The sequence below is a fragment of the Ammospiza caudacuta genome, chromosome 3, assembly GCF_027887145.1.
Source record: "Ammospiza caudacuta isolate bAmmCau1 chromosome 3, bAmmCau1.pri, whole genome shotgun sequence".
NCBI lineage: Eukaryota > Metazoa > Chordata > Aves > Passeriformes > Passerellidae > Ammospiza > Ammospiza caudacuta.
In genome coordinates, this window is record NC_080595.1 from 9,097,536 (window position 1) to 9,124,903 (window position 27,368).

General features: G+C 36.5%; 1 protein-coding gene across 1 annotated transcript in view; it reads left to right on the forward strand.

Moving 5' to 3' along the window:
* Positions 1-27,368, forward strand: part of TASP1 (taspase 1) — a 79,165-nt gene that overhangs the window by 15,042 nt on the left and 36,755 nt on the right. The window contains exons 6-10 of the mRNA XM_058802181.1: positions 686-770; positions 6,321-6,400; positions 16,709-16,815; positions 23,608-23,727; positions 24,706-24,784. Coding sequence (XP_058658164.1) covers positions 686-770; positions 6,321-6,400; positions 16,709-16,815; positions 23,608-23,727; positions 24,706-24,784 — 471 coding nt within the window. The remainder of the gene's footprint in view (positions 1-685; positions 771-6,320; positions 6,401-16,708; positions 16,816-23,607; positions 23,728-24,705; positions 24,785-27,368) is intronic.

The window sequence follows — 27,368 nt, forward strand, 5'->3', positions numbered from 1 at the left end:
CACTGTAAAACAAATATAGATATAAAGTCCCAAAGAAGGGTTGTTGAGGCTTCATTCTAAGTATATAAAGCTTTACTATTGAACAGCTTTTCTCATGAGATTTCAAGTTTTGTTCTTTATCCTACAGTAGTTCTAAACTGTGGTAATAGCTTCCTCATGTAGATATAAATCTGAAATAATTAGTAAAATTAAGTGTTTCAAGCCTTGTTTGTTACAAAATGTATCCTTCCAACCATGGGGAAGGAGGAAATTGAGAATGAGAGACAGGTAAACCTGAGTCCTGTGATTCCTGTTCTGGCCAGATAGATCCAAATGAGAATTCCACCTGGAAAAATTAATGCTTATAAGCATCTTTGACCCTTAGATACAATAGATTTTACATGAGATTTCTGTGGTAGGAGATCATTCCTCCTATTTCAATATGGTTTGTTCTTTCTTTTCAATAAAAAGTGGGGGAGGTGTTGACTGGAAGGATTTGTCACTACCAACAGCATGTGAAGGGAAAACTGAAAATGTTGTTGCTACATTGAAACATAAGGTGTCTCTTAATTACTTGACAAACCCTTGGAAATTAAAGGTATCTGAGAAATTAAAGGAATCCACTGCCAAAATGAACTCTATAGTGCTATGAGGGAAAATATTTTAATGTTTTGTTCCCATTTTTTTTCTAATTTTTCTTTTTTAGGAATCAAGAATCCAGTTTCGGTTGCAAATAGGTTGTTGTGTGAAGGGCAGAAGGGGAAACTCTCTGCTGGCAGAATTCCACCTTGGTAATTGCTTTGTTCTGCTTGACTTTCCTTTGGTCTTTCATCTCTACTGCATATGTGCAATGTTTGAAGTTTTTATCTCACCCAGGAAGGCTGGTGCTGTTTTACATACCAGTGATAGTGTGTCTTTAAAAAGAAAAGCTTTGTTCTCTCATCTTGAGACTTCTTATGCACTGAGTGGAAAGAAGTATTAGATATAGATGGCAAAATCATTTTGTGATAGTTTCTGTCTGTCTGATTATTTCCAGTTGTCATATTTAATGCTTATGTTTGTTACTGTAGCCTTTTGAAAAATACCCAAAAACATCAAGATTAAATGGAAATCTACTGCCATTGCCTCTGTCTACGTTTAACTAAAAGCAACAGTGTTTAATAACTATAGAAAAAAATCTCCTATTTTACTGCCTTTGTGGCTTTGTGGAAATGTGCAGCGTTTAGTAACTTCCTCTTATTTTAAGGATAAATTTAATAGTATTTGCAACAAAATGAAAACAAGCAGTCCCTAAAACTTAAATGGAAGAGGTAAGTATTAAACACAGAATAACTCCAAATATTACTGCCTCACTTTGGAAAGAATCCAAGACATGTGTCAGAGTTGATTGCTCTTAAAACACCTTATTTTCATTAGCAGTTTAAATTGACAGGTAGAGAACTTGAATAATTTATTCCTATTCATTGACTGCCATCATCAGTTGTCATAGCTGTGGCAGAATTTGCTGCCCTTTGCCAACTAGTCGTCAGTATTTGCAAAAGTATTAAACCAGCATTTATGTAGTTTAAAAAGATGTAAGTATTAGATTTACACATTTTACTTTCCTGACTGTAGTGTTCTGTAAAGTCAGCCAAGCAGCCTATAGCTGGGTGGTGCAGTATTCCAATGCAAACAGTGAGGATTTCAGTGTTCTGTCATGTGCAAAAAAAGCTATAGATCAAAAAAAGCCACCTTGAAATCAAACCATCAACAGGCAGATTTTGCTTTTTAAATACTTTTCTTTAATGGATAAAGAACAGAGTAATTGTGGAGAGGTTTACTAAAGAATAGGAATTTTATGTTCAATAGCTGTTAGCTGCTCATTTCTTTAGCTGTCAGGAGAAAATGAGCTACATTAGAATGTGAAATGAGTGTGAAATGTGTTTTTTGGTGTTCCAGAAGTTTTATTGAAGTCAGCTACAGGAGCAAGCTCTTGGGATTGCTTTACTTGTATCATCACTGTTCTATAGAATTATTGTAAGGAAGAGCACTTGGATGTTATGCTGTGACTTTATGACTTAGTTTATGATGCTATTATTTTAAGAATACTGAGTGGAAAAGGAACTATATCCTCTTGCCCCCAAGGGCAAGACTAAATCTTTTGAGGACTGTGCAGGATTAGCAGATGCTTTTAAAGGCAGGGTAGCTCAGATCTCAAGGTGAGAGATGAGCTGTCTTTGGAACCAAGGCATGCAGTTCATTGTGCAAATATTGTGCACTTGGGTTACCTGACAAATACTTTAATTTCCTCTTTTCCCCCTTCTGGATCTTGAATGCACATTTTATTATGGCAATTTTTTTACCCTGGAAACAGTCTATACTAGTGGGATATGATGGTTTAGGCTTTGGGCTTGCTGTGGTGGATGCTTCTATACATACAGGGTGTGCCAAGGTCAGAATGATAAATTTCATGTGCATTGAAGGTGATGGAATGGAGGATTTCATGTCTTGCTTTTCTGGCTGGGGTTGGCATGACACATTGTTTTGGGACTGAAATGTGTTCCTGCCAAAGCTGGGAATACTTAGAGTCAAATGAGACGAGATCAACCATATTTTGGCATTCCTAGGAAGTGATTTTTAATTGTAAAGATCCACGATTTTCATCTTGGTTCTCATTGGCATGTAGTGTGTTGGGGAATCTTCCAGGTACTGCTTGGCCTAAGAACCTGCTTAAAGAAACCTATGGAACAGACTGTTTCTATAGCATGATCTAAGCTAGCTTAATGTTTTCTGCCAAAAATGCTTGGCACATGACCAAACAGGAAAAATTGAGGAGCTGTGAGGTTAGTAAAAGTGGCATTAGGGAGTTCTTTCACTATAAAAGAAGAGTGGGGATAGTTTGCTTGGCCTGTTTACCCCTGTGCAGCATTTTCATAGTGGCAGTTCAAAACCAGTTCAAAGTGGTTTATTTCTGATTTTCCATAGGAGAAGTTTCAATGAGTATGAATTAAGTTATTCAGAGATGGTAAGCTTTTTGGGATGGAGGGATCAGGTGCCTGAACTGATGTATCTAAAGTGCTGTAAATTGCTCTGTAGAGTGTGTCCTTCTGGATCAATCTCTTGTTGTGTTATTTAAAACACAGAATCCCACTATCCAAATAGAATTTATAAAGTTTAGAGAAACCCTGAATGCGTGGTGCAGTTGTTAAAACCTCTGAGGTCCTGACATCTTTCTGTCATACTTTATTCAGCTTGGTGCTGTCAGGACTTGCTCTGATGAAGGGACAGAAAATATTTAACTTGTAAATATTGCATAATCTCCTGTAAGATATTCCTGTTCCTTGTGTAACTTTTACAAAAGAAAGTACTTTTGTAATTGCATGGTTACAAACTGGATGAACCTTTGGAAGTGGTGTTTGAGCACAGAGTAATGGATTAGATGTTTTGTAGTAACAAGCTTGAAGATTGTCTGTTTCCTACTGTGAAACCTTGACCTAAGGAAAGAGGTTTCTTTACATCTGTCTGCTCTTAAATGTAAGATTTGCAGTACAGCACAAATGCACCTAAATATCTCCGTTCTTAGAACTCATTAGTAGTACTGCCTTTAACTCCATGTTCATATCCCTTTCTCAGTAATAACTATATGGGAAAGAATTCTTTCTTAAGTTTCCCTTTGGGATATACAGAGATTTGTAGTTTCTGCACAGCTTTACCCTGTTTATGTACAGGATACAAACATTGTGTAACTAGTAGGGCAGTGCCTAGTCAGAGTTCCCAGGAGGAATGAAGACGCACCACCTTTTATCCCTGCTCTATATTTCTTAACAATTTCTTCTTTGTAACACTGATTTCAGAGTGATTGCTACATTTTATGATAAAATGTTACAAAGTGTATTTATTACCATGCAGATTGCCTTGACCATCACCCAAACCTTCTGACATTTCTGTTTAGCTTGGCGCAGCCTGTTTCCCTACAGCCATATTAAATGGCCCTGTTTGGAATATTCAGCACCAGCATAATCATGTTTTTGGAGAAAATTGCCTAAAAAGACTATTTTAGAGGCCTTTACTTATATTTTCTATTAATATGGCCTAGTGTGCCTGGAACTGGGAAGCACGTTGAGCAGCACCTCCTTGCTGGGAGGGTGTTTTCATCTTCTGTTCTGAGCCTGTAAGAACTACAGAGTACTTTGTCTGATATATTTGCATGAAAGATCTTTATGTCCTGTTTATGCAGACCCAGCTTTCAGAATAGCAGAGAAATAAACTCATTCATCCTTTGTTTATGTATTTGTTTTTCCCCTCCCTTTGGAAGGTTGTATTTTGAATTAGCCTGAAGGCTTTTGAAACTTGGGGTGGTTTTGACTGCTTTCTATAGTGCACTGGCTTTATTCCCTCTTCCCTCTCCCCCAATAAATCAAGCTTGGTGGTAGTTTTGTTTTTATGTGCAGACAACAAAGCATTGAGATCCTGATGCTGTTTGTCTTGTAAACAGTTTATTTCAACTTTTCTGTGGTTATGGTGTCCTTTAAAGATCCAAACTGAACAGCTTAAAAAAGGTGGATGATATGGAGCCTCAATTAGTTTTCTGCTCTGATTTAAAGACTCTTTGGAACTAAAACTGTATTTTTTCTGGGAGGGAAAGGAATCTAAGGATTAAGGAAATGGGAACAAACTAAAAGTCACATCACATGAGTTAGGAGACACTCTTGAGTGCTTTTTTTCACTCTTCATGAAATATTAGTGACATTCTCTGGTACTAAGTATTTTAAAAGGCAGCTGTGAAGCTGCTTGTAAAACACAGTATTTCTGACTGACCTATGCTTGAGTTACCATAAATCAGCTCCCAGTGTTGAGTTTGATGTTCTCCCATTTAACCTTTCTCTCTGTGTAAATTATTTTATTGAAAAGTACTTATTTACTTCCCAAAAATAAAGACCAAACCCACATTCTTTTAGAAAATGCAGAATACTACTAAACTAGGTTTGGCTGCAGTTTGCATACCTTTTTATGGTAATATTGAAAATTTTTTTATGTTATGTGTCAGTGCCAGGTTGTTTCTTGAGCACTAACTTATGTGACAGTAGATGCTTGAGTTCTGCCAAAGTCCCCAATAACTTATCCTGCAGTATCTTGCAATGTTAACAATTCTTACCTGAAGCTGCACTAACAATGGTAAGAAATATGCATGTAACAATTCAAATTCTCGTTCAAATCAACCTTTTTTGAGACTTCAGTAAAGAAAGACTGGGCATACCTCTTGGATTGCTTAAATCATATAGAAGATAGAAAATACCACCACAAAATACTATATAATGAAAGCTTGATGTTGGATATAGCACTCTTAAGAAAACTTTCAGCAGCATTAATGCCAACAAGTTTGCTATATCAGTAGTGTTCTCAGAAACTGAGAACTGCATAGCCCCAGGGACCAGTTTGTAACTGGAATAGCTTTTTTAGACTCATCTTCTTAACTCTGGCATTTCAATTTGCTGAGAATTCTTAGTCTTTGCTTTTGGTCTCCATTAGGCAGTTGTGTTATTCTTAACTTCATTGTCCAATTTGGAAATAAGATTGGAAGTACTTGTCCTTTATTGTCTTGCACAGCAGCTTTATGAAAGTGTCTCATTTCTAGCTACTACATACATTTTTTTGGCAATAAGATTAATTTCTCTAAGGGGAAACAACATGAGGTTTGCTTTTTCTTCTATCCCCCGAAGTTCCATGTGTGTGTATATTTTTTGTTCTTGTTTGTTGTCACAGCAGTGTGTACTGTCTCACTATGGTGTAAAGTGTTCAGTACTGACTAGAAAACAACTTCTCAGATGGCTGGAGTCTTTTTACAAGTCTATTTAAAATTTAGTGGGCTAATCTCATTTGCAAATGATTGATAAAACTCCATGAAATAGACCTTAATCCTTCTAAATCAAGTTAGTTTTTAGCTTGTTTTGCTTCTCAAAATACTGCTTGGTATTCCTTTGGCACTGACTGGCTTTACTGGAAATCCCATTCTCACCTTTCTCATCCCATGCTTTTGGTCTTCAGGATCTTGCTAAGTTGTTATAGACGGCAAGATTTGAGACAGCTCTGTCCTGTTTTAGCTGCAGTTGAAAGCTGATTTTGTATTGAATTTCTAATTTATTAGCACTTGGTTTTGTCTAGTAGTAAATTTAATGTCAGAGCTGCATAATCTTTTAATGAAACTACATAAGCTTGCCAAATGTAATTAATAGCAGACAGTCCTGTGAAATATAGACAGCTTATGATTTAAAATTGACCAAACCAGGTAGAAAAAAATAATTGCAAGCAAAGGGGGATTTGTTATATGGTTTTGTTTAAACTCCCTCTTCTGTGTCTCCTAGCTTTTTAGTTGGTGAAGGAGCTTACAGATGGGCAGTTGATCACGGGATACCAGCATGTCCTCCAGGTATCATGGCTACAAGTGAGTAAACTGGTGGTGTCAGTAGGAAGAACAGGACAGAGTAACTTTAAATGGTGCCTCATCTTTTGAGGTGTGCATCATTTCATTGTTCTTAACGTTCAGCTAGCTTGCGGTGTTATGGTCTATAAGGGTTGTTTAAGTTTACTAATTTTCTGATAAGTATCTAAATAGAAAAAATTGTCAACTATTACTTTAGCTGCATTTTAGCAACATCTCTTTTAAGTGATTCTGTGATTCTAGGACTAAATCCAATGATGGACTTCTTTTTAACTAAAATGTAGGCTCTTTAAAAGCTCAGTCCTGCAAGTCTCCAGTTGTGATCCATCTTGGATCCTAACAGCACCAACTAGCTGTGTATCAAAATTCAGCAGGTGCCAGTTTGTCTCTGAGATTGTGCAGTTACACCCATCTCTGGGTCTTTGTTCAGAACTGCTCTTGTCTAAAAAAGTTGTGAAAGTCATTTGCCTTTTATTTTAACCTGGGACTTCACCTAATCTGATAGAATAACCCAGTCTGGAAAACAGACTTGGACTATGCTGTATATTAACCCTAGTTTTTTAGAAAAGCTTCTTGTCTTAAAATAAAAAAAAAAAAGTGATTGTTATATTGATACATCATCTATGAACTAGGCTAAAAATGAATGCACTTACCCATGGAAAGGAGGATGTGGTTCTCTTCCTTCTCTTCTTCAGCCCTCTTCCCTTTTGCAAAGTGCCAAAACTACCAGTCTGTAGTTTGTTTTAGGTGAGAACATGCCCTGTGCTGCCTGTTGAGGTTATGCAGGAAAAAAATCAGAAATTAGTGTCCAAAGAAGGAGAACACAGAAGATTAGGAATGTTTATTTTATGGTAAACTGTACTGCTCCTTCAAATACCTGACCCATCCCTAGATCAGAGGTTGAAACCCAGGGCTTCCATTATTTATTTGGCCTTTTATTGGATCTAATTTTAAATGTAGATAAATATGTAGCAATTGCAGCTCAGAATTATTGATGCTCAGTGCTGAAGTGTAACCCCAGAAACAGTGGCAGTGTTTTATTTGATTGCACTGATTTTCACATGTATTCATGACACATGTAATTTTGAACAGAGTTTTGATCTCTAGCTCCACATGACTGAAACTTTTGCTCTAGCTGCTTTCCAAAACAGCATTTGCAGAACTACTCTAGTGCTGAGTTGAGCAGAACACCTTTATTTCTGTGGCTCTAGAAAGAATAAAACCACTAAATGCTTTAAAGTTTTTTTTGGGGAGAGGAAGGTTGCCTTTTTTTCTTTTTTTTTTTTTTTTCCTTTTTAGGGAAGCAGTTGCTACTTACATGCAGGAGATACTTCACAAAGAAGGTGCCTTGATTAATTCTGTTTGCATGCACAAATTTCAAGTGTTTCTAGTACTATTGTGTTTTGATTGTGACATTAATTGCTAGATGATACATTTGCTAGCTACAATGTACCCAAGTCAGAGCAAATATGCACATTACAGTTTAAAAATAAGGTTGTCCACTGCTAGTTTGGTTGGCCTAATCCATATTATGAATTTATATTGGGAAAACATCAGAAAAATAATCCCAGCCAATGGATTTTCACAATCCTGCTCCAATAGACCACTACTTGCATTTTGTCTCTGCAATATATTCAGCATACTTCTATTTAGTAAAACAATTTGCAATAAAACAGTTGAAACAACCAGAACTGACAAGTGAATTTTGCAGTATAGTTATTAATGCTAGTACATCTGGGATTTTTTTCCCTTTGTAAAAAACAATGCAAGAGTAAACAAGAACCTGAAGAATCAGTTCCAGAAAATGTTACACTGATTGCTGTTCCAGTCCTTAGCTAAGTAAATCTTATACTTCATTGACCTCTGGTCAGTGGGATTGGAAAATGGGATTGTTACAAGTGAAAAGAAATTGGCAACTCACAGGTAACGTTTAAGAAGCCAAAATAAATTTATCCAATGTTACCATGGAAGGGAAAGTTAGATATGCTTAAGAAACAATCAAATAGATGTTGTTTCCAAGCAACCACAAAGATCTCATCTGAAGTCACCTGTTTTGTCTTCAAAAAAAGAGAGACTTTTTTGATTGTGCTTGCTACCATTGCTTTGCTGAAGTTTGCATGGAGAACTGGGGGTAAATTAAGTAAACATCATGTATCTTCTGAATAGCTCTGTAAAAGAAAGAACTGAACTAATTGCCAAACATCAGGAAAATATCTTTAGTAACTTATTTACAAAAAACCAAATCTCCTCCAAAAGCCTCTAATCCAAATTTAGATGTGTACTTGCAGTAAATATTGGCAGGGAGAACTGTGTGCATGTTTTGGCTTCTCTGTGCTGCACATGGAAAATATATTTTTGAAGTTGTCTTATTCTGTCTCCTTTTTCTTGGACCTGAGATGAGATGAGAATGTTCTAGCTGGTGTCAATAAGGCTGGGGAATTGGTTTGCAGGGATGGAGCTTCCCTGGGATCAGTATCAAAGAAAGAGTCACAATCTGCTTTGTGGTCATACTCCAGAGTTCTCTCAGAACTATCAAAGTATCTAAGCACCAAACTGGAAGCATGTTCTAAACCATGTTACTTGCTGAATTACATCAAGGTTTTGTCAAGGCTCACATGCTTTGTCTTCTTTGGTTTGTCGAGCGTGTGAGGAAATGGGATTTCTACCATTTGTAGAAACCTGGTGACTTTGCAGTGTACAAAGTAGGTGCTTTTCAAAAAAACCAAACACCTGAAATGTGATCTGTCTGTATTGCCCACAGTCTGCAAGGAATCTGGATTTGTTAACCCCCGCCCAAACTAGAGGCTGCCAGTACAGAGTCCATGCAGGCTTATCCCAGTGCTTTGTTGCCCCGTGCTACAGAGACTGCTTTGACAGTGTGATCCAAGAGTTAAGGTGTAATTACAGTTTAGAAGTGTTGAATTACTGTACATTGGAGTGTCTTAAAAATATCCAAAGTACACTTTAAATATGCAACGTAAGTTTGAGGTCCATCCTCAACTGCCAATATCTGTGCCTGCACTAGGAATAACCAAACCACTTCTATTTGAAATTATCAGCTCAGCCTATAATAGATGTAAATTCTTTGACAAAGATAACATGGTGTAAGATAAGCATCTTGCATTTGCTTGCAATGTTAAGTTTTCCAAGGGAAAGAGAAGGAAGGCACCTCAGGGAATAATATAAGAACAAAAATATAGTTTTGTTCTTATAAAAGAACAAAAATAGCAGCAGTGGATCCACATTACTTGTGAACTGCAGTTCGAGAGTAGCCATAAAGAAGATGCTTAAGGAAGAATGTAAGAACAGAGCAAGTATTTGCTTTCCTTCCCCTATCCCTTACATTATTCCAGAGTCTAAATTCTGGATATTTTAGTGACTCCTGCATACATGGGAAGTAAACAGTGACATTTTCTGACATGAAATGTTTGTTTCCTTTTGAACCCATATTAGTTTCCAGCACCTGCAAAAACCTTTACAACTATGAGTTACCTCATTGTCATTATTTTGAGACTTGCTGAATAAAAACTGCTACTTCATTGTCAGAATCCTACTCAGAATCCTTCTTCAGTCAAATTCTCAAATTACCTTGAATAACTTCATGTTATCAGTAAAATCACATCTTGTTCAATAGACTCAGGGCTGCTTTGGGTTGGTTTGAAATTCTGCTTGTAACAGACCATTTCTTTACTTGTACTTTATTTTTTTCAAACTGTATGCATGCATGGAAATTCCTGTTTTATCCTATGGCTGCTTGGATTCTTTAATGAGGGAGAGTCTTTTCTGGATGAGTGTAAGGCAGACTGTTCTAGTGACACTGTGGGTCTCCCTGACCACCAGTATTGCCTGCCTCTCCTCCAAAACCCCAAATCTCACTCCCAGTTCTCTCATTACTTCATTATTATTGTATTGAGAAAAACACTTGCTGTATTAATGGAACTGTGCTATGAATTTCAGGCAGTGGCTCAGACCATGTTTCCTTTGTTTTTGAGGGGAGGATGAAGGATTTGGAGATAAACTCAAGTGTTCTGGACATTTGGTTAGGAAGCTTGGTAATCTGAATACATGATGTAAATCTTCCCTGGACTTGGAGACAGTAGGGTCACTTTTTGTTCTGAAATCTGAGCAGCTGAGTGCAGCCAGGAGAATGGCTGTAAGTTACCCAGGAAAAAGATTGAGCCAAAGTGCCCACAAGGCACTTTGAATGAAAGTCTTCCAAGCTGCTTGATGAAAAACAAGAATTCTTGCAGGAGGCAGTAAGAAATGCTGTGTCCAGCAGCAGTTTACCCTGAGTTTGTGTTGTAAAGAGCAGATCTATAGAGTAGTGCTCTGAGAGATAGGTTATTTTTAAATATGCTTTTAAATGCCTTTTCCCCCCCCATTAATTTTTCTGTTTCTGTCAGAGTATGGCAACATGGAAGCTATCTCTAGTAGTCTTTTAGTCCCAACACAAGCCTAAGTGGTGTTAATCTGTCATTTAAAATAGCTTTGTTAAAAAGAAATTTATTTTCATCTTCCTGTTGGAATTTGTGTCATTTATTTTAGCAACTGCTCAACAGAATTCTTCACAAGATCATTTGAATTTCTGTGGGTTAACTCATTTGTTAATATAGTCCTTTTAAATTCTCTTCTTCAATAGTTGCATTCTCTTTTAATATGGAATAGAAAGATAAATTGCAGAAAGTTTCTGCCAGCTGACTCTAAGCACTGTCTGCCAGGGGGTGCTATATGATTGGTCAGAGCTCTATCTCTCCTTCAAAGATTTGAAAATATTCTTGGGGTTTTTGTAGTATTTTCAGTTTATAGTTTGATTTTAAGCAAGGATTACTGAACACTTCCAGGTTGTGTAATATTTAGTTGCAGAATAATTTGTAATGTGTGTGATCACAGGTTGGTATTTGGAGTTTGTGTTCCCATCTTGCTGTTCCACCACTGTAACCAGGAAGGTTTGAATATTGTCCTGAACTTGATTTGTCATTTAGTGGTGCTAAAAATATGTATTTCCTTTCTCTGTTTGAAAATATAGTTATTCACATAGCCATTTTCCAAATTTTCAACCTTGATGAAAATAAATAAGGGAATACACGTGGCTTATAAAAGCATGGAGATTTTAAGGAAACACGGACTTTATAGTGAAAATGTTTTGCATTAACTTTGGGCAAGAAATTAATTGTATTCTGATAAACAGCCTGTCATCTGAGGGCCTGTTTAAGGTACATAAGGGCTAGGATTAACCTCTAGATAGAGGTGTATCAATTGTACGAATATTAAACAAATGAAAAGGTGCCCTTAGTGTTATATTTAAGTCTGTATGTACAATTCAGTAGTTTCAAGGACTCCATGTGTAGGACAGCTCTGCTTTTCATATGCCTGTGTTCTCTGAACCATTTCTAATGGGCTATGAAAGGTGACTGAGAGTAACTTCTGAAGAGCTGTGTTGAATGGGAAATACAGTTGTGTTTCATTTACTTAGGCATTGTATCATTACCTAATAGAACTGCCAATATTTTTGATGAAATTTTTACCTGTACATAGTATAATGGTTGAAGGAGTTAAGGGAATGATCAGAGTACAGGTTGTGGGTAAAGAATGTGGAAATCTTATGGCAAACAAGCGGCACAGATGAATCTCTTCATCATCTCTTCATCATTAGTCAGAGACTAATAATCTCTTCCACTCACCTGCTTGCTGAAAATTACTTTCTCATCTCCTTGTTAGGTGGTGATAATGATGAAAAAAGCATGTAAAAAAGGTGTATTTGTTGTCTAGCAGTAATAGTTTAGGAGATGAATCTTGGGCTAATTAATTATGTAATGGAGATCCTGTGGCCTTTTCTCAGTGGGGTATCCAGGAACATCAGAACCTTTTGAACATCCACAGCAGTCTTAGCTTTGAACAAATGAGCCTGTCAGACTTTTCTGCTGCACTTACAGATAAATATTATCAAGTGCATGTTCTGATACCACATCCACTAATGCCGACCTCTCCTGCAGGCCTGTGGTGTTGAGCAGGAGCTTCTTCTACTGTTCTGTGCTCAGCCACTGAACCTTGTCCCAGGCTAAGCCCCACTGAACCTTGTCCCAGGCCAATCCCCACACTTGTCTCAGCTCTGCTGTGACCAAATATTCCACCAGAGCTTCCCCTGTCTGGCACAGTTGCACCAAATTGCAGAGTCCATGTGGGCTGCTCATGTTGGTACCTTGGGGGCTGAAGGGAGAATGTGGATGATTAGGAAGGTGTCTCCAGGTCCTTGAAGATTATTTGTTCCAGAAGAGCAGAGATGTGTGGTAAATACTGTAAATGAGGTTGGATTTATTTATAATACTTTGGTACTGATATGCTACAGTTGTCACTCATTGAGTCTTTAGTCTGGATGAGACCTGATAAAATGACTTTTAAACAAGAACAGTAATTTTGTAAGCTGTGGGGCTTTAAATTTTTTTTCCTTCCTCTCCCAGCAGCTCAGAGGCAGTTCTATTTATGCCAGTAGGTGCATAAATGAGGGAGCAGAAGAGATGGGCTGGTTGTACTCCCAAGACTCAATTCTTCTAGGCATGATGTGGAGTGCCCATGCTGTTACTGGGTAGGGTATTAATTGCCAGGGATTTTATCTGAAAGTACTTTTTTGAATTACATCTAAACTTTTAAGTTCTTGAGCGAAATCAAAGGACGTTTTACTAAATACCTTTCCATAGACTTCAACAACAGTACCAACAACAACCACCCCCAAAACTTCTTCAAGCTAATTCAGCTCCCTTACCCCTCTTCCTAGCTTTCTCCCCAGTCAGTAAGCTTTGCTTCTCTTGCTCTTCTCTTCCTCCTTGACCCAGGCAACATCAGGCTGATGTAGCTATATTGCATTTGTTTTAGGAAAACATTCCTGTCTTCATCACTCTGTTGTGACCCTTTCCTTTTCTCAAGCTTGGAATGCACTGTCTGGTTGGAGAAGGTGAGAGTGGTTTTTATACTGTCATTAAGGACAAATGAAATTTTGTAGTGTCCTTGCACCACAAAGTTGAGGTTTTGTTTTAGATTTAATGTGAATTATGAACTCAAATTGTGTGTAGGTGTTTTCTTTCTGTCTGTAGCACTTATTTGCAAAGAAAATTTTCTGTGGGTTGTTTTTCCATGTTGTGTGTGTTGTTAACCAAGCATGCTTGAATCCTGGATTGTATTTTAGTTCATGGAATGTTTTAATTTGATGTTTTAGTGTGTTCTTTGTCAAGGACCAAACTTTGAGGGTGTTTTCAGGAAACTCTGGTTTCATCTTTCATGTGTGTAGTTTGGAGCTTGCTTGTGTTCCTCAGTTTCTTTTGTCCCTAGCAGACCAAGATGAAGCAGTGAGAGTACTGTTCATTTTAATGGCATTTGTAGTGGTTTTACATAGACAGAACATCACAAAGGCAGGAATAAACTGAGGGCAGGCAGCCTGTCACTTGCTTATTCTTTATTCCCTTATTCTGGGGAGAAAAAAAAGCCCTAAATTTAAGATTCAAGTAAGAGTCAAGACTTCTTTTAAACTGAAGTTGGACATAAAACTATCAGAGGAAAAAATTGCCAGGTTTTGAGTTGTAACCTGGTCCTTTATTTCATGGCTATTTGGTCACTTTGAAGGTATTAGCTGGCTTGTCCTGCTAAGAGAAATTGATAATTACTGCTACTAATTATTTTCCTTAAATAATGAAAGGCTGTTATTCATGAATCCTTGCTAAAACAAAACCTTCACCTTTGATGTAAAAATTAATCCTAATAACTATTTTGAAGTTCAATGTAGCCTGAGCACAAGAATTTCCCTTCTTTGGATGTCTGACTAGACTAACTTTCCCTCACAGGTATGAAAGGTATGAGATTTCATGGTAAACGGAACAAAACTGAAGAGTATGAATTAATACCTTATTTACTTAAACCTGAGATTGATCAAATAATGATGCAGAGGCCCAGAGGAGTTGTGAAATCTTCATTGTTGAAAATACTCAGAATCTGACAAATCCTTTTAAACTGGATTTGAGTTTCTTTGGAGGTTGGACTCCACAACCTCCTAATATCTCTTCCAAGCTACATCATTAAGTGCTGCTAGAAAGATGTCTTCATCTGTCTGTCTGACATGACCCAAGAGATGTGTACTTTATTCATAATGATGTTTTTTCTACCCCATATTTCTCAACTTAGTGATACCACTTTGAATTAACAATGCAGATGAGAAGTTACTGTTAACATTCAGATCACTCAGAATAAGTCTTCAGGTTTTTTCCTGTTTTGAAAATACAAACTATCTTAAGGCGTAGGGTAACCTCTGAAAATTAGTTGCTTAGCTAGACATTGCAGTCTTAAGTGAATGAAACATCTCTAAAGCTTGGAGAATTTTGTGTGTTGTGGGAAAATGGCAGGATAAATATGCTACCAAGGTGGAGATGCTGAGAGGCCATATAGCAGCACTCAGTGCAGCTGGCAGGGCAGCTTGGAGCTAGTCCGTGTGTTGTGTGCATTTGATGAGATTTTTGTGCCTGTGTTTGAGCTGCTGAAGATGCAAATACTGCAGGAGGTTTCAGGACACTGCTGGCTTTGGGCTGTGAGGTACAAGGAACCTGTTCAAGTTTGCATGTGTGGGCTCCTGCACCCTTTTGCCTCTCTAGGTCCATGTTTTCCCAGCTTGGCAGGAGGCAGTGGCAGCAGCAGGTAACATGTTTAGGCATATTTATCCTGCTTTTGAGGAACACCAAGGCCAGCACCATTCTTACTCACCCCAAATGGCTCTGCCCATAGGTATTTGCTGTGCTTGGTGAACTTGTGTCAACTTACAAGTTCTCCTGTTTAAAAATTCTCTTAAGAACAATCTGCTGGCTTAATTTCTTTTGGGGCACTTCTGTTTTCAAAGTTCTTGATCTGTGAGAGATTTTTAGTTTGTTTCTTCCTACTGCCAATTAGTATTTGACTAAAATGGTTCTTTTTCTGCTCCCTCTTATCAAGTATTCAGGTTTTACCTCTTCATCCTCATTTCAAACATAGAAATGTGTTGTCTGCATTAATCAGCCCTATATAGTAGAATTAATTACTTTCTTGGTGATGGCTGATTAATATGAGTTTACATCTTTAAAGAACTGGTATTCATTAGGTTTTTGGGGAGAAATGCCAGCTTTCTCACTACTTTCTGAGTTATATACTTGAACTAACTATAACTAGCTGTGTGTACATTAAGGTCCAGTTTTATGTGCTTAAAAACATGATTAAAAGAGAGTTCACTAGGTGAATTTGACACCTGTGTGGAGAAGTTTCAAAGTAAAATGCTCACTGTCTGTGTACTTTGTGAGAATTGTAAATGAAAGCTCTGAGTTCCATTGGCTCTGCAATATTGAGCTTATTACTAGACTTCATGTAACTGTTCCAGTCTTCTGAATAATAGTGTTGTAACTAGGTTCAGAATTTCATTTAAAATGAAGTTTATAGAAAAACCTGTGCTTTTTAGTTTCCATTGAATTTGTGACTTACTTGTATAAGTAAGATTCAAATTGCTCTGTTCTCCCAATAGCTTGATTTTGTGTGGTTAAACAAGTGACAAGACATTTTCTCCACACCTTTACATTTTACAGAGGATGTTAAAACAGCCTGGGGATGATATTGAGTCAAAACTAATTTAAACTAAATATGTCAATATCTGCAATTTGTTCATGAAATGAAACTTCTAAAATGGGAACATGTAATTTTGGTCTCTTAAGCATAACAATTTTATTTTTTAGTCCACTTCAGAGAGCACTTCCTTTCTGACTGTAGGGCTTAGATGAGAAAAGTAGATGTTTGTCTTCTTGAGACCTAGGTGGTCTTTAGACTGTGTTGGATTATGGAGCATAAACTACTGCTAGACTTGTGTGTGGCTTGAAATATATGGATAAACATACAGATATGTGATTAAGGTAATAAAATAGTAACCTAATTTCATGGCTATCAGAATGAGCTCACATGGTATCTATTTACTTGTCAGCAGTCAAAAACAATTTTAACACAAGACACTTACTCTGTTCTCTTCTGTGCAGTGCTGCTTCATTGCCAAAGATGTTTAGACCAGCTTCCATGTGTTCATGCTGTGTTTCTACCAGATATTTTACTCATCACTTTTGCTGAACAATAGTACAACTTTTAGGAAAAGATGTGAACAACTTGTACTGAAACTTGAATACTTAGTTTTTGGCTTTTTATTGATGCATTTTTGCATCAGTAAAGAAGTGGGGGATGTATCCTTCAAAATGTCAACTTATCAATATTTGCTTCAAATAAGTAAATTTTACTTAGTTACATGCTTTTGAACTATTTTTATAGGGTTTAGTTTAGCAGCTTTTAAGAGGAACAAGAGGAAGCTGGAGTTGGCCGAAAAGGTGGAAACAGATCTCATTCAACTAAAGAAAAGAAGACAATCAAATGAAAAGGTTAGCTCTTGTTTCAAATTCTTGTGTTGTCCTAAACTTACAGCTGACTGCTAATAAACTTCATGTCTTACAAGACTGATGTAGCCTCAGAAGCCTGTTCTCCTTGTCCATCCTAGTGTTTAGATGATATAATGAAAACTTAGTGCAGTTAAAACTTTCTGCCTTGCTATTTGGAAACCAAACCCTCACTTTATATCTTGCTTGTGCTAAGAAAAATATTTTGCTCATTTTGAACTGGAAATACAACAAATGTAAATACAAAGAGATAATTATTTACCAAAACATTTTCTTTAGCTTGGGATCTCTGTCACTGTTTCCCACTTTTTAATGTCTCCTGAGCACACTGCATTGTGGAACTGGAATTGGTGAAATTTGAAATATCAGGTAGGTAAACATGTGCATCTGTGCATGCATCTGGCATTGACCTGGTCCATATTACCTGTGCTACAAAACTACCAGGGATTCCCTCTGTTCCCCTCATTCATAGTTTAAATGTAGAGCTTTGGTAAACTGTGAGAGTGTCATTCACGGTATTTGTGTTTGATGTTGAGTATCAAAGTATGGGTCATTAAATTCAATGCCTGTGCTTTATTTGGGGCCTGTGGGCCTTTGGATTGGGCATTGCTGTCTGGTCACTGCATAGTTACATATATTGATCTAAATAAGGTTAAAATCCCAGAGAATTTTTAGCAGAAGTGTCTTCTCTGTAGTCTGCAAAGGCAAATAGTGATAAATTAGGCAATTTGCATCTGTGTTCTTAGATAAGATGTTTTCTTTAGCAAGGGACTAATTTTAATTTTTTTTAAGTATTTAAGATTTGTGAAGAAACTAAGGATGGGGGAGCCATGGAAGTTAGTTGTTCATTCTGGAACTTTTCCTGTTGCCAGGATTTCAGTTCCCTCCTTGAGAGCCTGCGAGTGTGAAAGTGTGCCTGGGGAGAGGAGGGGTCCCTGTGCAGTTTTGCTGTTCATGTAATAAGGGGCGAGTCAATGCTTGAAACATATGCCAATGCATGAGCTTACCAACCTGCAGTTTGAAATTTCAAGGGCTCCAGAGTCCTGTGCAGAGCTTGTGGGAGATTGCCAGTGGTGGTAGGTAAAGGAGGTGATCACATAGAGCTCTTCTCCCTGGTGAGTAATCCAGTAACAACAGGTTTTGTCAGCTGTCTGGGCACATCCTGTCCATGGAGCAGGGATGAAAACCAACCCATGCTCTCAATATGGGATTCTCCTGCTATCCAAGGAGTGTAGGGCAATTGCAGCCTTACAGGCAGAAGTAAGGTTTTCTAAGTAGTTTTTCCAAATGAAATAGAAATGAAAAATCAAATTCTAAAAGAAAAAAAGAAATAGAATATATCTCCCCAAACTAGTAGAAAAAAGTCATTTAGCAAGGATGAGGCTTGTGATTTGTTGCCCTACAACTCAAGCTGTCAAAGCTGTGCTCTCATAAATGGTTTTAAAATAACTGGTTTAAAACCCTTTAAATACTTGAGTAATTGGAAGTTAATGTTGTCAAAGTTATTTTAATTGATAAATACCCCTGTAACTTTACCAGCTATGCTTCTCTGGAGCTGCAGACCATTCATTTCAGCAGGATTTCAGAGCTGGTTTATTTTCTGGTTTGACTCACCCACTTCAACTCTGTGCTGCAGCTGAGCCTGTGTGCCTCTGTCAGTGCTGCAGGCTGTGGGGAGAGCAAGGTAGAAAAGATGTTTTAACCAAGGTGCAGTTGAATGGGATCAGAACTAATAGGCCAGTGTGAAGAGATAGTATTGTGACCAAAACAGACTGAAATTACTTGGAAGTTTGAGCTACTGATAAATATCACCAGCTAAAAAGAAAAATACAGGTTTAAAAATTAGTTTTCAATAAAAATGTGATGATACCAACCTTAAAAAGAATGAGGCTGTTTAAATTTGTCCAAGTTTGTATGGAAAAACTTGGCAGTGTAACTTACTAAAGGAGTTTTATTTCTTGATAAATGGAGTTTTTTCTGTGTTTTTCTTTGTTCACCCAGTGTAGCATTTGCAGAGGGTTATGCATTTGCGTACAGGAAGATCCATTTATAACTTCACCAAATTTCAAAGGTGTAAAACTTTTGTCTTTTTCAAGTTGCAGAGTCTTACTGATTTACTTAGCTAAGAAATAACTCACACACAAACAAAAATTAACTAAACATTCTCATGGGGGGGGTGTCTATGATGTGTTCTTTCAGCCAGATGCCATTCTCAAATTCTTCCCTCAAGCACCAGTAAATATCAGAAGTAAATATTTGTCAGCTTACTGTTAGTCTGTCTTTTACCAGAGGAAATTGTTGTTGAAAATAGCTTAGCAGATTTTGGCTAGAAACCCTAATTTTATTTGTCTTTTGCTATTGAAAAGAAAAATACAGGTTTAAAAACAAAAATACATGTTTAAAAATTAGATCACTTTTACAAGTGATCTCAGCTTATCTGTAAGAAGTTGTCCTCTTCTTGGATTAAGTGACACTAAGAACCCCTAATACACATGATTTTTTTGGAACAAATTGGTGTTTGTAAGTTATTATTTTATAGCCTAGTTATTTAACTCTATAAATGACATTATTTAGGTTGAGTTTTAATAAAACTGGCTTGGTTTTTATCTAGTTCAACATAGGTACTGACATATGTGTACACCAGTTGGAATTATGCAATATGCATGGAATCAACTTCTGTTACTGTATTAAGACTGAACAGATTTAGAAAATATTTTTGTCTATGTGCAGGTAATTGTAAGTGTAGCAGTCAACTATGGCAATCCTAGTGTCTGTCTTATTTAGGCTTGCAGTTTGGGAATTTCCTTAAAAAAAAGAAATAAATGTTCCATCTCACATTTGTATGCAAATGATCATTGATAATAAAACCTTACAGTTTTCAAAGGTATGCTTCAAAATCCATTTAATATGGCAAAAGGAACCTAAATAATTTTCACCCATTCTAGTTTAGTTTTTTTGTTTAGTTTTGGGTTTATCTGTGGAAATACAGTATAGATTAATTTCCTTATCTTGCACATGAGAATCAAACAAAATGCTCTTTTTTTACACACCAAATAACTGTTAAACTGGGAAGGCTGGGATTGTTCATCAGGCTTTGCATAATTAGATAGTTGGGTAATAGCATATAAATGTTAGTTGCTTCAATGTGGTTAATTTTGTGTTTTGTCAGTTTTACTTAGAGATGAGATTTAGTGGTAATTACTTTCCATGGCATTTCAAAACTATCTCAGGTGGAGAGGGAGAAGGCCTTGTGTGCAGAATCTTTCAGTGGGCACTGGGTAGAGCTCTCCTAATCTGCTAATTGCTTCCTTAGGGGCTTGTAGTGATGAATATTTTAAATTTTTTAATGTGCAGGAGGGAAGGAGGGTATTTTAAAAATGCTTGCTAGGACTCTGCATTTGTGCAGATGAGCATCTTTCAGTTTTGTGTGCATGTTCTTAGCAAATTCTGAGTATTTGGACCATGGTTTAATACATTAATTTCCTTTCCTGTTGGCAAGGTGCAAATTAAGTAATGTGAGGTTTGACTTCTAACACTGACTTTCAGTTTTTTCCATGCAAAACATTAACTACATAATAGATTATATTTAGGTTGCAATACTGCATTGTTCAAGTCCCAAACCGCTTTTGCAGCGGACAAGTATAATTTAGTAACTGAACTCAGATACAGAATTTGGTAACAGATATCACCAAGTTTCCTTTGGAACCTGCAAAATTTTAAAATTTAGGTGGCTAAGTAAATCAATAGAAAGGTAAGGACAAGCAGGCTGGATCTTGTTTAGACCCTATTGGACCTGTATAAAGTTTGGTCTTATTTTAGACTTTGTGAATTGTAGTATTTATCATACTTTCTAAATCGTTCTTTCTAATATTTTCTGAATATGTTTTTATTGTCCTGACCCTAGCTTAACAGGATTCTCTGCTTTTCAACATTGATGTGATGTGGAGAGATGAAATGTGTGACACTGAAAGGCTTCTCAGCAGGTGCAGCCTTGCAGTGACTCCTCAGGCACACAATGCTTTTCCACAGGGAGATGTACAGAAAGTTCCTTTGCTAAATTGTGATGAACTCTTAATTTTAGTCCAGAAATCAGGGTTGCCAATACAGTTCATGAATGTAGAAGATGCTGACAATGTTTTTTTTCCCATTGGATGGGTAATAGAACATGGCTGATTTTCAGTTTGCTGAATAAGGAAAATACAGCATCACCTATATATCAGTGACTTTTTTTAAATCACAAACCAGTCCTGTTTCCCCCCACCCCAAACCTATATTACTGAGAAGAAAAATACAGAATTAATTTGCTTCAGCGATACAGATTTCCTCAGAAGGATATGTGGGCCAACTCAACCTTCCCTTAGCAATGCTTCCCTTAGAAAAGATGTCCAGCCTCAAAATTGCCTCATTTAAACAAACTTTGATAAGCTAGGTTTTTATATCTGTAGCTGTCTATTAATTAAGTTTTTTGTTGTGGGTATAATTTTATTTGACAAAAGAGGAAATTTTTAATGGATATGTATGTTTTATATAATATATACCAAATATATATTTGATGTATATTTGGTATATATTATAACATATATACATATATATAATAAATAAATATATTATGTATATATAAAATGTATAAACATATATAATAGATAAATATATTTTATAATATATAATCAATTATATGTATATTATGATATATAACAATAAATTATGTGTATATTATCAATCAATTATTATATATAATCAATTGTCTATAGAATTGATATATATAATTTATATGTATAATCAATTATATGCATATTATTAATATACATATATATTATATATATAATGAATTATATGTATATTATTATCAAATTCTTTAATATAAGAGGGCAGGGATGTAGATAGCAGCACCTGTATCATAGTACTGTACAGAGAAATCATAAGAGAATTCATGTTGGGAAGAGTTTTATGTGGTCTGGTTGTGGAGACCTCCAAGCATGGGAATCTGCACTTCCCATGAGCAGCCTGCTCTGCTGGTTAAGGTCTTTTCAATCCCCTGAGTAGTATTGTTTGAGCTGGGTTTGTTTTAGCTCAGGCTGTGTCTGGGAGTCCTGGGAGCTGGAAAATACACTTGCACATGAGATGTTAAAAAAGGGTTCCTTAATTTTCTTTCATCTTTAGAACTTGGAAGGGAGCTGGCTCTTTTCTTATCCTCTTTGCTCCCATAATCCTTTTGTTTCTACTTTTCCTACCCTTCCTGATCCTTCCTTCCTCTGTTTTTCAGCTTACCCTTCTTCCCACTACCAGTTGAAACTGTGGATTTCTAGCTTCTCACCCCTGTCAGTCTTTAAGCAGTTACTGTGTTTTGTTGTTGGGACATAATTTGTTTTAATATTGAGTGTGGTCAGTGCCAGCATCTGAGTGCAGAACTTGCCAGGGAAGATCCAGGTGTAGGTGCAGAGAAGAAACTTCTTGTTTCTCTGGGTGAAATCCAAAGATGAAACTTCTGCCTATGAGTTCCAGTTGCTTGAAAAGTACTGTAGAACATATTTTTCCTTTTGAGACTGACTGTACTGCATATTTTCCTTTTGAGACTGACACAGAATTAACCCAAGTGTTTTCTCTTAAATTAAGTGTGGCCAGGGTATCATCAGCATTGCAGTACTAGAAACCATGCTTGAGAAGTGACATAGTATGCCCAAGGGAATTTTAATTGATGATGGGAACTTGATAATTTGAAGTTGACTGGTGTTTTTTTTTTTTTCTTAACTCCTTCTGAATTCTAGTCCAGAAAATTCATATTTGTATGAAAAACTTAATAATCTTTGGCATTATTTCCCTGGGTAAGTCTGTGTAAGAGGCTTGAGGCTTGTGCAGCACCAATGTGCATCTTTGGAGTACATGATGGATGATGGATCAATTCTGTTTATTTGGTTTAATTTCTGTACACTGCATGCTCTGTGTGTGGTGGAGCATGAGGTGTGAGTGCCTTCCCCTGGGTTCTGCAGAGAGGGGAAAACTGTTCCTTCTGTAAGAGGGACTTAGTGTGGTGCATTAAGGAGTGGGGGAAGGATATAAAGGAAAACCCCTGCTCCTGGGGGAGTAAATCTACCTCAGGAGTCATGGAAGTAACTTTTCTAGTTACAGGAACAAAGGGTAAAATTGCTTTACTCAGCAAAGATTCCTGAGCTGAGAACAAGTCTGGCAGAAGGAATCTGGCCTAGGGGAGATTTTTTTCTTGAGGCTTCTTCTATTTATTGTCTTGCTCAGAATATCAGTATTTTCTCTTTACAGGGTAAACAGCTGCTTGGTTTTTTCTAGTGATGGTTTGGAGGTTTTTTAGGGGAGGGAGGTTGGTTGTTGTTGTTTTGATTTTTTTTTTTAAATTGCATTTTTTTTAAATCACACATCTTCAAAGATCAGAGCCTCTGAAAATGCTTTTTCAGGCCTTTTAGGAGAGGCCTTTTGATGTGGCATCAGTTGCTGAATTATTTCTTAGTGGACAAGTGGCAACCACTAAGAAAAAATGACTTCTGGCACTTCTGTGAGTAAAAGCAGGTGATCTAAGCATTGGATCAGTTCTGAGATGTGTATTACCTTCTTGCTACTGGAGAAATTTTATTAAGGTCCTGTCTGAGGCAAAGCAGCATTTTGGGAAGATTTTTGGCAGTGGGTACAGGTGCATGATAACAAATCCATTTGGTTGCTAGGCTCTCACTTGCACACTCCTAAGGAGTATGATCTGACTTTAATATACTATTTTTGCTAGATTTTTTTCTCTGTTTGTGTGCCCTGCAGGAGAATGACTCAGGAACCTTGGATACAGTTGGTGCAGTTGTTGTTGACCAAGAAGGAAATGTGGCTGCTGCTGTCTCCAGTGGAGGTTTAGCACTGAAGCACCCTGGAAGAGTTGGTCAGGTGATCATTGTACATTTTTAAATTTTTTTTTTTGATTGGGAATGATTGTTCAGTGTCACTAACAGGTGTAGTGTAAAGCAAGAGCTGTGACAGCAAATTTCTGTTCTCCCTTCCTTCCTGTTAAATGCTGAAGGCATTTTCACTGCATTGATTTGCAAGTGGTTTTAGTGTCCTTCATCAGTGTAATAAAACTGTGATTGGGAAGATGTTCTGTAGTTAGTTACAATTTGACAGAGATATCACTAAGTTAATTTCTTGGGCGTAAATATATCCTTAAATGGTCTCTTAAATGCTTAGAGTCTTGAAAAAAGATTTCTCTCAGTATTTAGGGAAGCTGTCCCAATTAATTTTTAAATTATCTTGTGAATTGGAGAAAATAACAGAAGTAATAAAAGAACATATCAGGTATTTATGATGTGTTATACATAATTATGATTATAAATTATGTGTAGTTGTATTTATTGTTAATGTTAATAATAACAATAATAATAATAATAATAATAATGTTTCACCTTATTGTTGTTAGGGGGTTTTGAGGTGCACCAGAAATTTTGTATTCCATTGCTGTACAGCTGTATTTTTTTGTTGACACTTTCCACTGTCCAAAAAGCAGTTCTCTATTGAAATGTAGTTAAGATTTTTTGTTTGTTTGTTTTTTGAATAGCAGAGTGAAAGAGACTTTATATGAGCAGGGTTATATCTTTACCCTCATTTTCTGTTAAGCTAGGCTAGAATTTTGTATCTATGACAAACACTCAGATCTCAAGAACAGTAAAAGGATGTAGCAAAATGGAGTGGAATGACAATATGGTTATGATATTCTTATTAATCTTTTGTACTAATACTTGCATTTTTCTTGGGTTTCTTTCTTTGTTATTGTTGTTGGTTTGAGGTTATTTTTGTATTTTTTTAAGGAAAGGGAATAAAGGAAAAATCTCACACACTTAAATTTTATGCACAATGTGCTTCTTTCCTTAGGCAGCTCTTTATGGTTGTGGCTGCTGGGCTGAAAACACAGGAGCTCATAACCCTTATTCCACTGCTGTGAGTACTTCAGGTATTTACTACTTTTATAAATATTTAATGAAGTTACTATCTTCCTCTGTAACTAGTTTATAAATTCAAAATACCAACATAATTTCCAGACTATATTCTAAATTTGTATCATTTATTTATTTGTTTCATTTAATTTGAATAATTTATTACTGTCAGTATTGTATTTAAATCTCTTGTTGGTTGCTTTTATTGCCCTTTTTATTTAATTAGCAACCATGGGAATTTTTATCCTGTTTTGTGTTGCACTGAAAGGATGTGCTGGATTTGTTAAGTATTAGGGAACCTGTTCTCCTGTGAAGAAGTGCTTATTAGTCCAATATTGTATTAAATGCAGAATACCTCTGGGAATGGAAGCCTTGTGTAAAGGACTGAGATAATCAGAGGGTCCTTTGATACAGAAATGCTACATGTAGCATTTTTTCCTCAAAAATATTTAATTACTATTTCAGATGAGTATTTAAGTGAATTTTTTCTTTATCTCTCTTTTCCTTCTGAAAGGAAAGGGAAAAGGCAAAACCAAAATACTGGAATAAGTGTATCAGGAAATATTTATTCAGCAATTGTCAAAGTGATGTAAGAATTAGGAGAACTTCTGTTGTCTTTGGAAAGCTCAGGGTCCTTGATACACAAAAATATTGTGTCTATTTGATGCCTTGCACAACACTAAAGTGTTAAGGTGAAATTATGTAGGAGTTGCTTTTCCTTTTTTGTTCCTTCCACTTGTTTTGTCAACAGCCTCAATCAGAAAAACTACTTGTAACACTTGTTCATAAGTGCTTATGTCAGCTTGCAAAATTTGTGGTATTGCCACTGCTCAGGGGTCAGAGTTATCAGCATCCAGTGTAGGGGCAGGTGAAGAAAATCTACAGAGTTCAGATTTGGGTAATGCCAGCTGTATCCCATGGGCAGTGCAGAGCTGGAGTCCTGCTACAGAAACAGTGGGGGGAGCAAGGTGACAGATTTAAAATTTGATAGAGGCATCAGGAATATCCTGTATTGCTTTTATTTCCTCTGTATTCATGTCTGCCTTGCACTGTTGAAAACTGGTGTAGATGCTCAGCCTTAAGTTTGATGTCAGTAAAAGCAGATGTCCTTTTTGGTGCTTACTCAGGGGATGGTTTTACTGAACCCAGCAGTGTCAGAAGACATTTTTACTCAAGGGACACCACACTGATTTTAGTTTAATAGATGCTTACTGAGTAACCAAATCGATTTAAGTATTTGGGCACCATGTTTTAATTAATAAGTGAGCACAAGTCCAATAGTAGAGATTGTTTGTGGAAGAGCTGAAGTGGACAGCTTTAGTTACTTTTTTAATGCTGTTCTTTACAAAGTCAGCTGGATTTGAAGTCCATGTGAGCACTGACAAGCATCCTGGTGCCCTCACAGGAGATGATTAGATTTAATAATAGTCTGAAATGTCAGCTTCCTCTTTTTTTGCTGGTACCACTTTTGTATAATCCTAAATAGTTCAATGTTATACTATTTACAACTGTCACAAATACACATATATGGTTTTTTTTTTGGTTCAAAACTTCTGGCTTCCATGACATTACCCTGATCCCAGTCCCAGTTAATTGGAGTGGCCTGCTGCTGGATTGTGAAGTGTGGCCATCTGTTCGTTCATGGATTTGAAATTCAGACTAGTGGTGTTTAATTAAACTCTTGTTTCTGGTTTTCCTTTAAAGTATGTGTATGTCTGTGAGAGAGAGTGAGATAGAAATGTTTACAGGAAGTGAGGACTCCTCTGTAATCAATACCATTCTTTTTTCCATTTCAGAAGCTCATAATGTTTTATTTTATAATGTACTTTATGTTTAGTGCAGTTCTAAAATGTATTGATGCCTGACTCTTGTTTAAAATATGAACATCCAACGATGTGAGCCATGAATTTAATTAAGGAGTAAAGGGATGGAAAATTAAGTTGTAGGAAAAGTTGAAAGAATGAAACTTGCAGCTTGGCTGGATCTCAACAAGACATGGGAATGGGGGCATGAACATCTGCAAATATTCAGGTGAAACTGCCATGGCCAAGGAAGAGAATAATGCATTAAGATACATCATTGTTAAATATTTAGAAAATAAATGTACTGTCTGAATTCTAGAAGATGCCTTGGTTTAGAAAGCTCCAAAATTATATTCTTAACAGAATATCACCACTGTCCCTTGATGTAACTAAACCCAGACTAGACTGCATTTGTAATAGTGATTTTACCCCCTTCTTGGAGGTTTCCAAACAGGTTTTGTCTTAACATGTTTTTTTTAAATCAGCAACAAATACAACTTTCATGTTATATATAAACTGTGTACACGCACATTCATTTTATGTTTCATTTTACATTCAGACATTTACACCTGTACATAAATGCATTTAAAAGATGTACATAAGAGAAACCTACAATCAGTTTAAATTTCTGTGGTTTTCACAATATAGCATTTTGCTGTTTTAATTTCACGTGTCTATTTATTTTAATTTTTCTTTGAGTCATGAATTTGGCACAAATCTAATAGTTTTTACAGGGAATTTTTTCCGTTTTGTGGGGAGAAGAAAAAAAAAGAATAAAATTAGACAGTGGTTGCTGTGG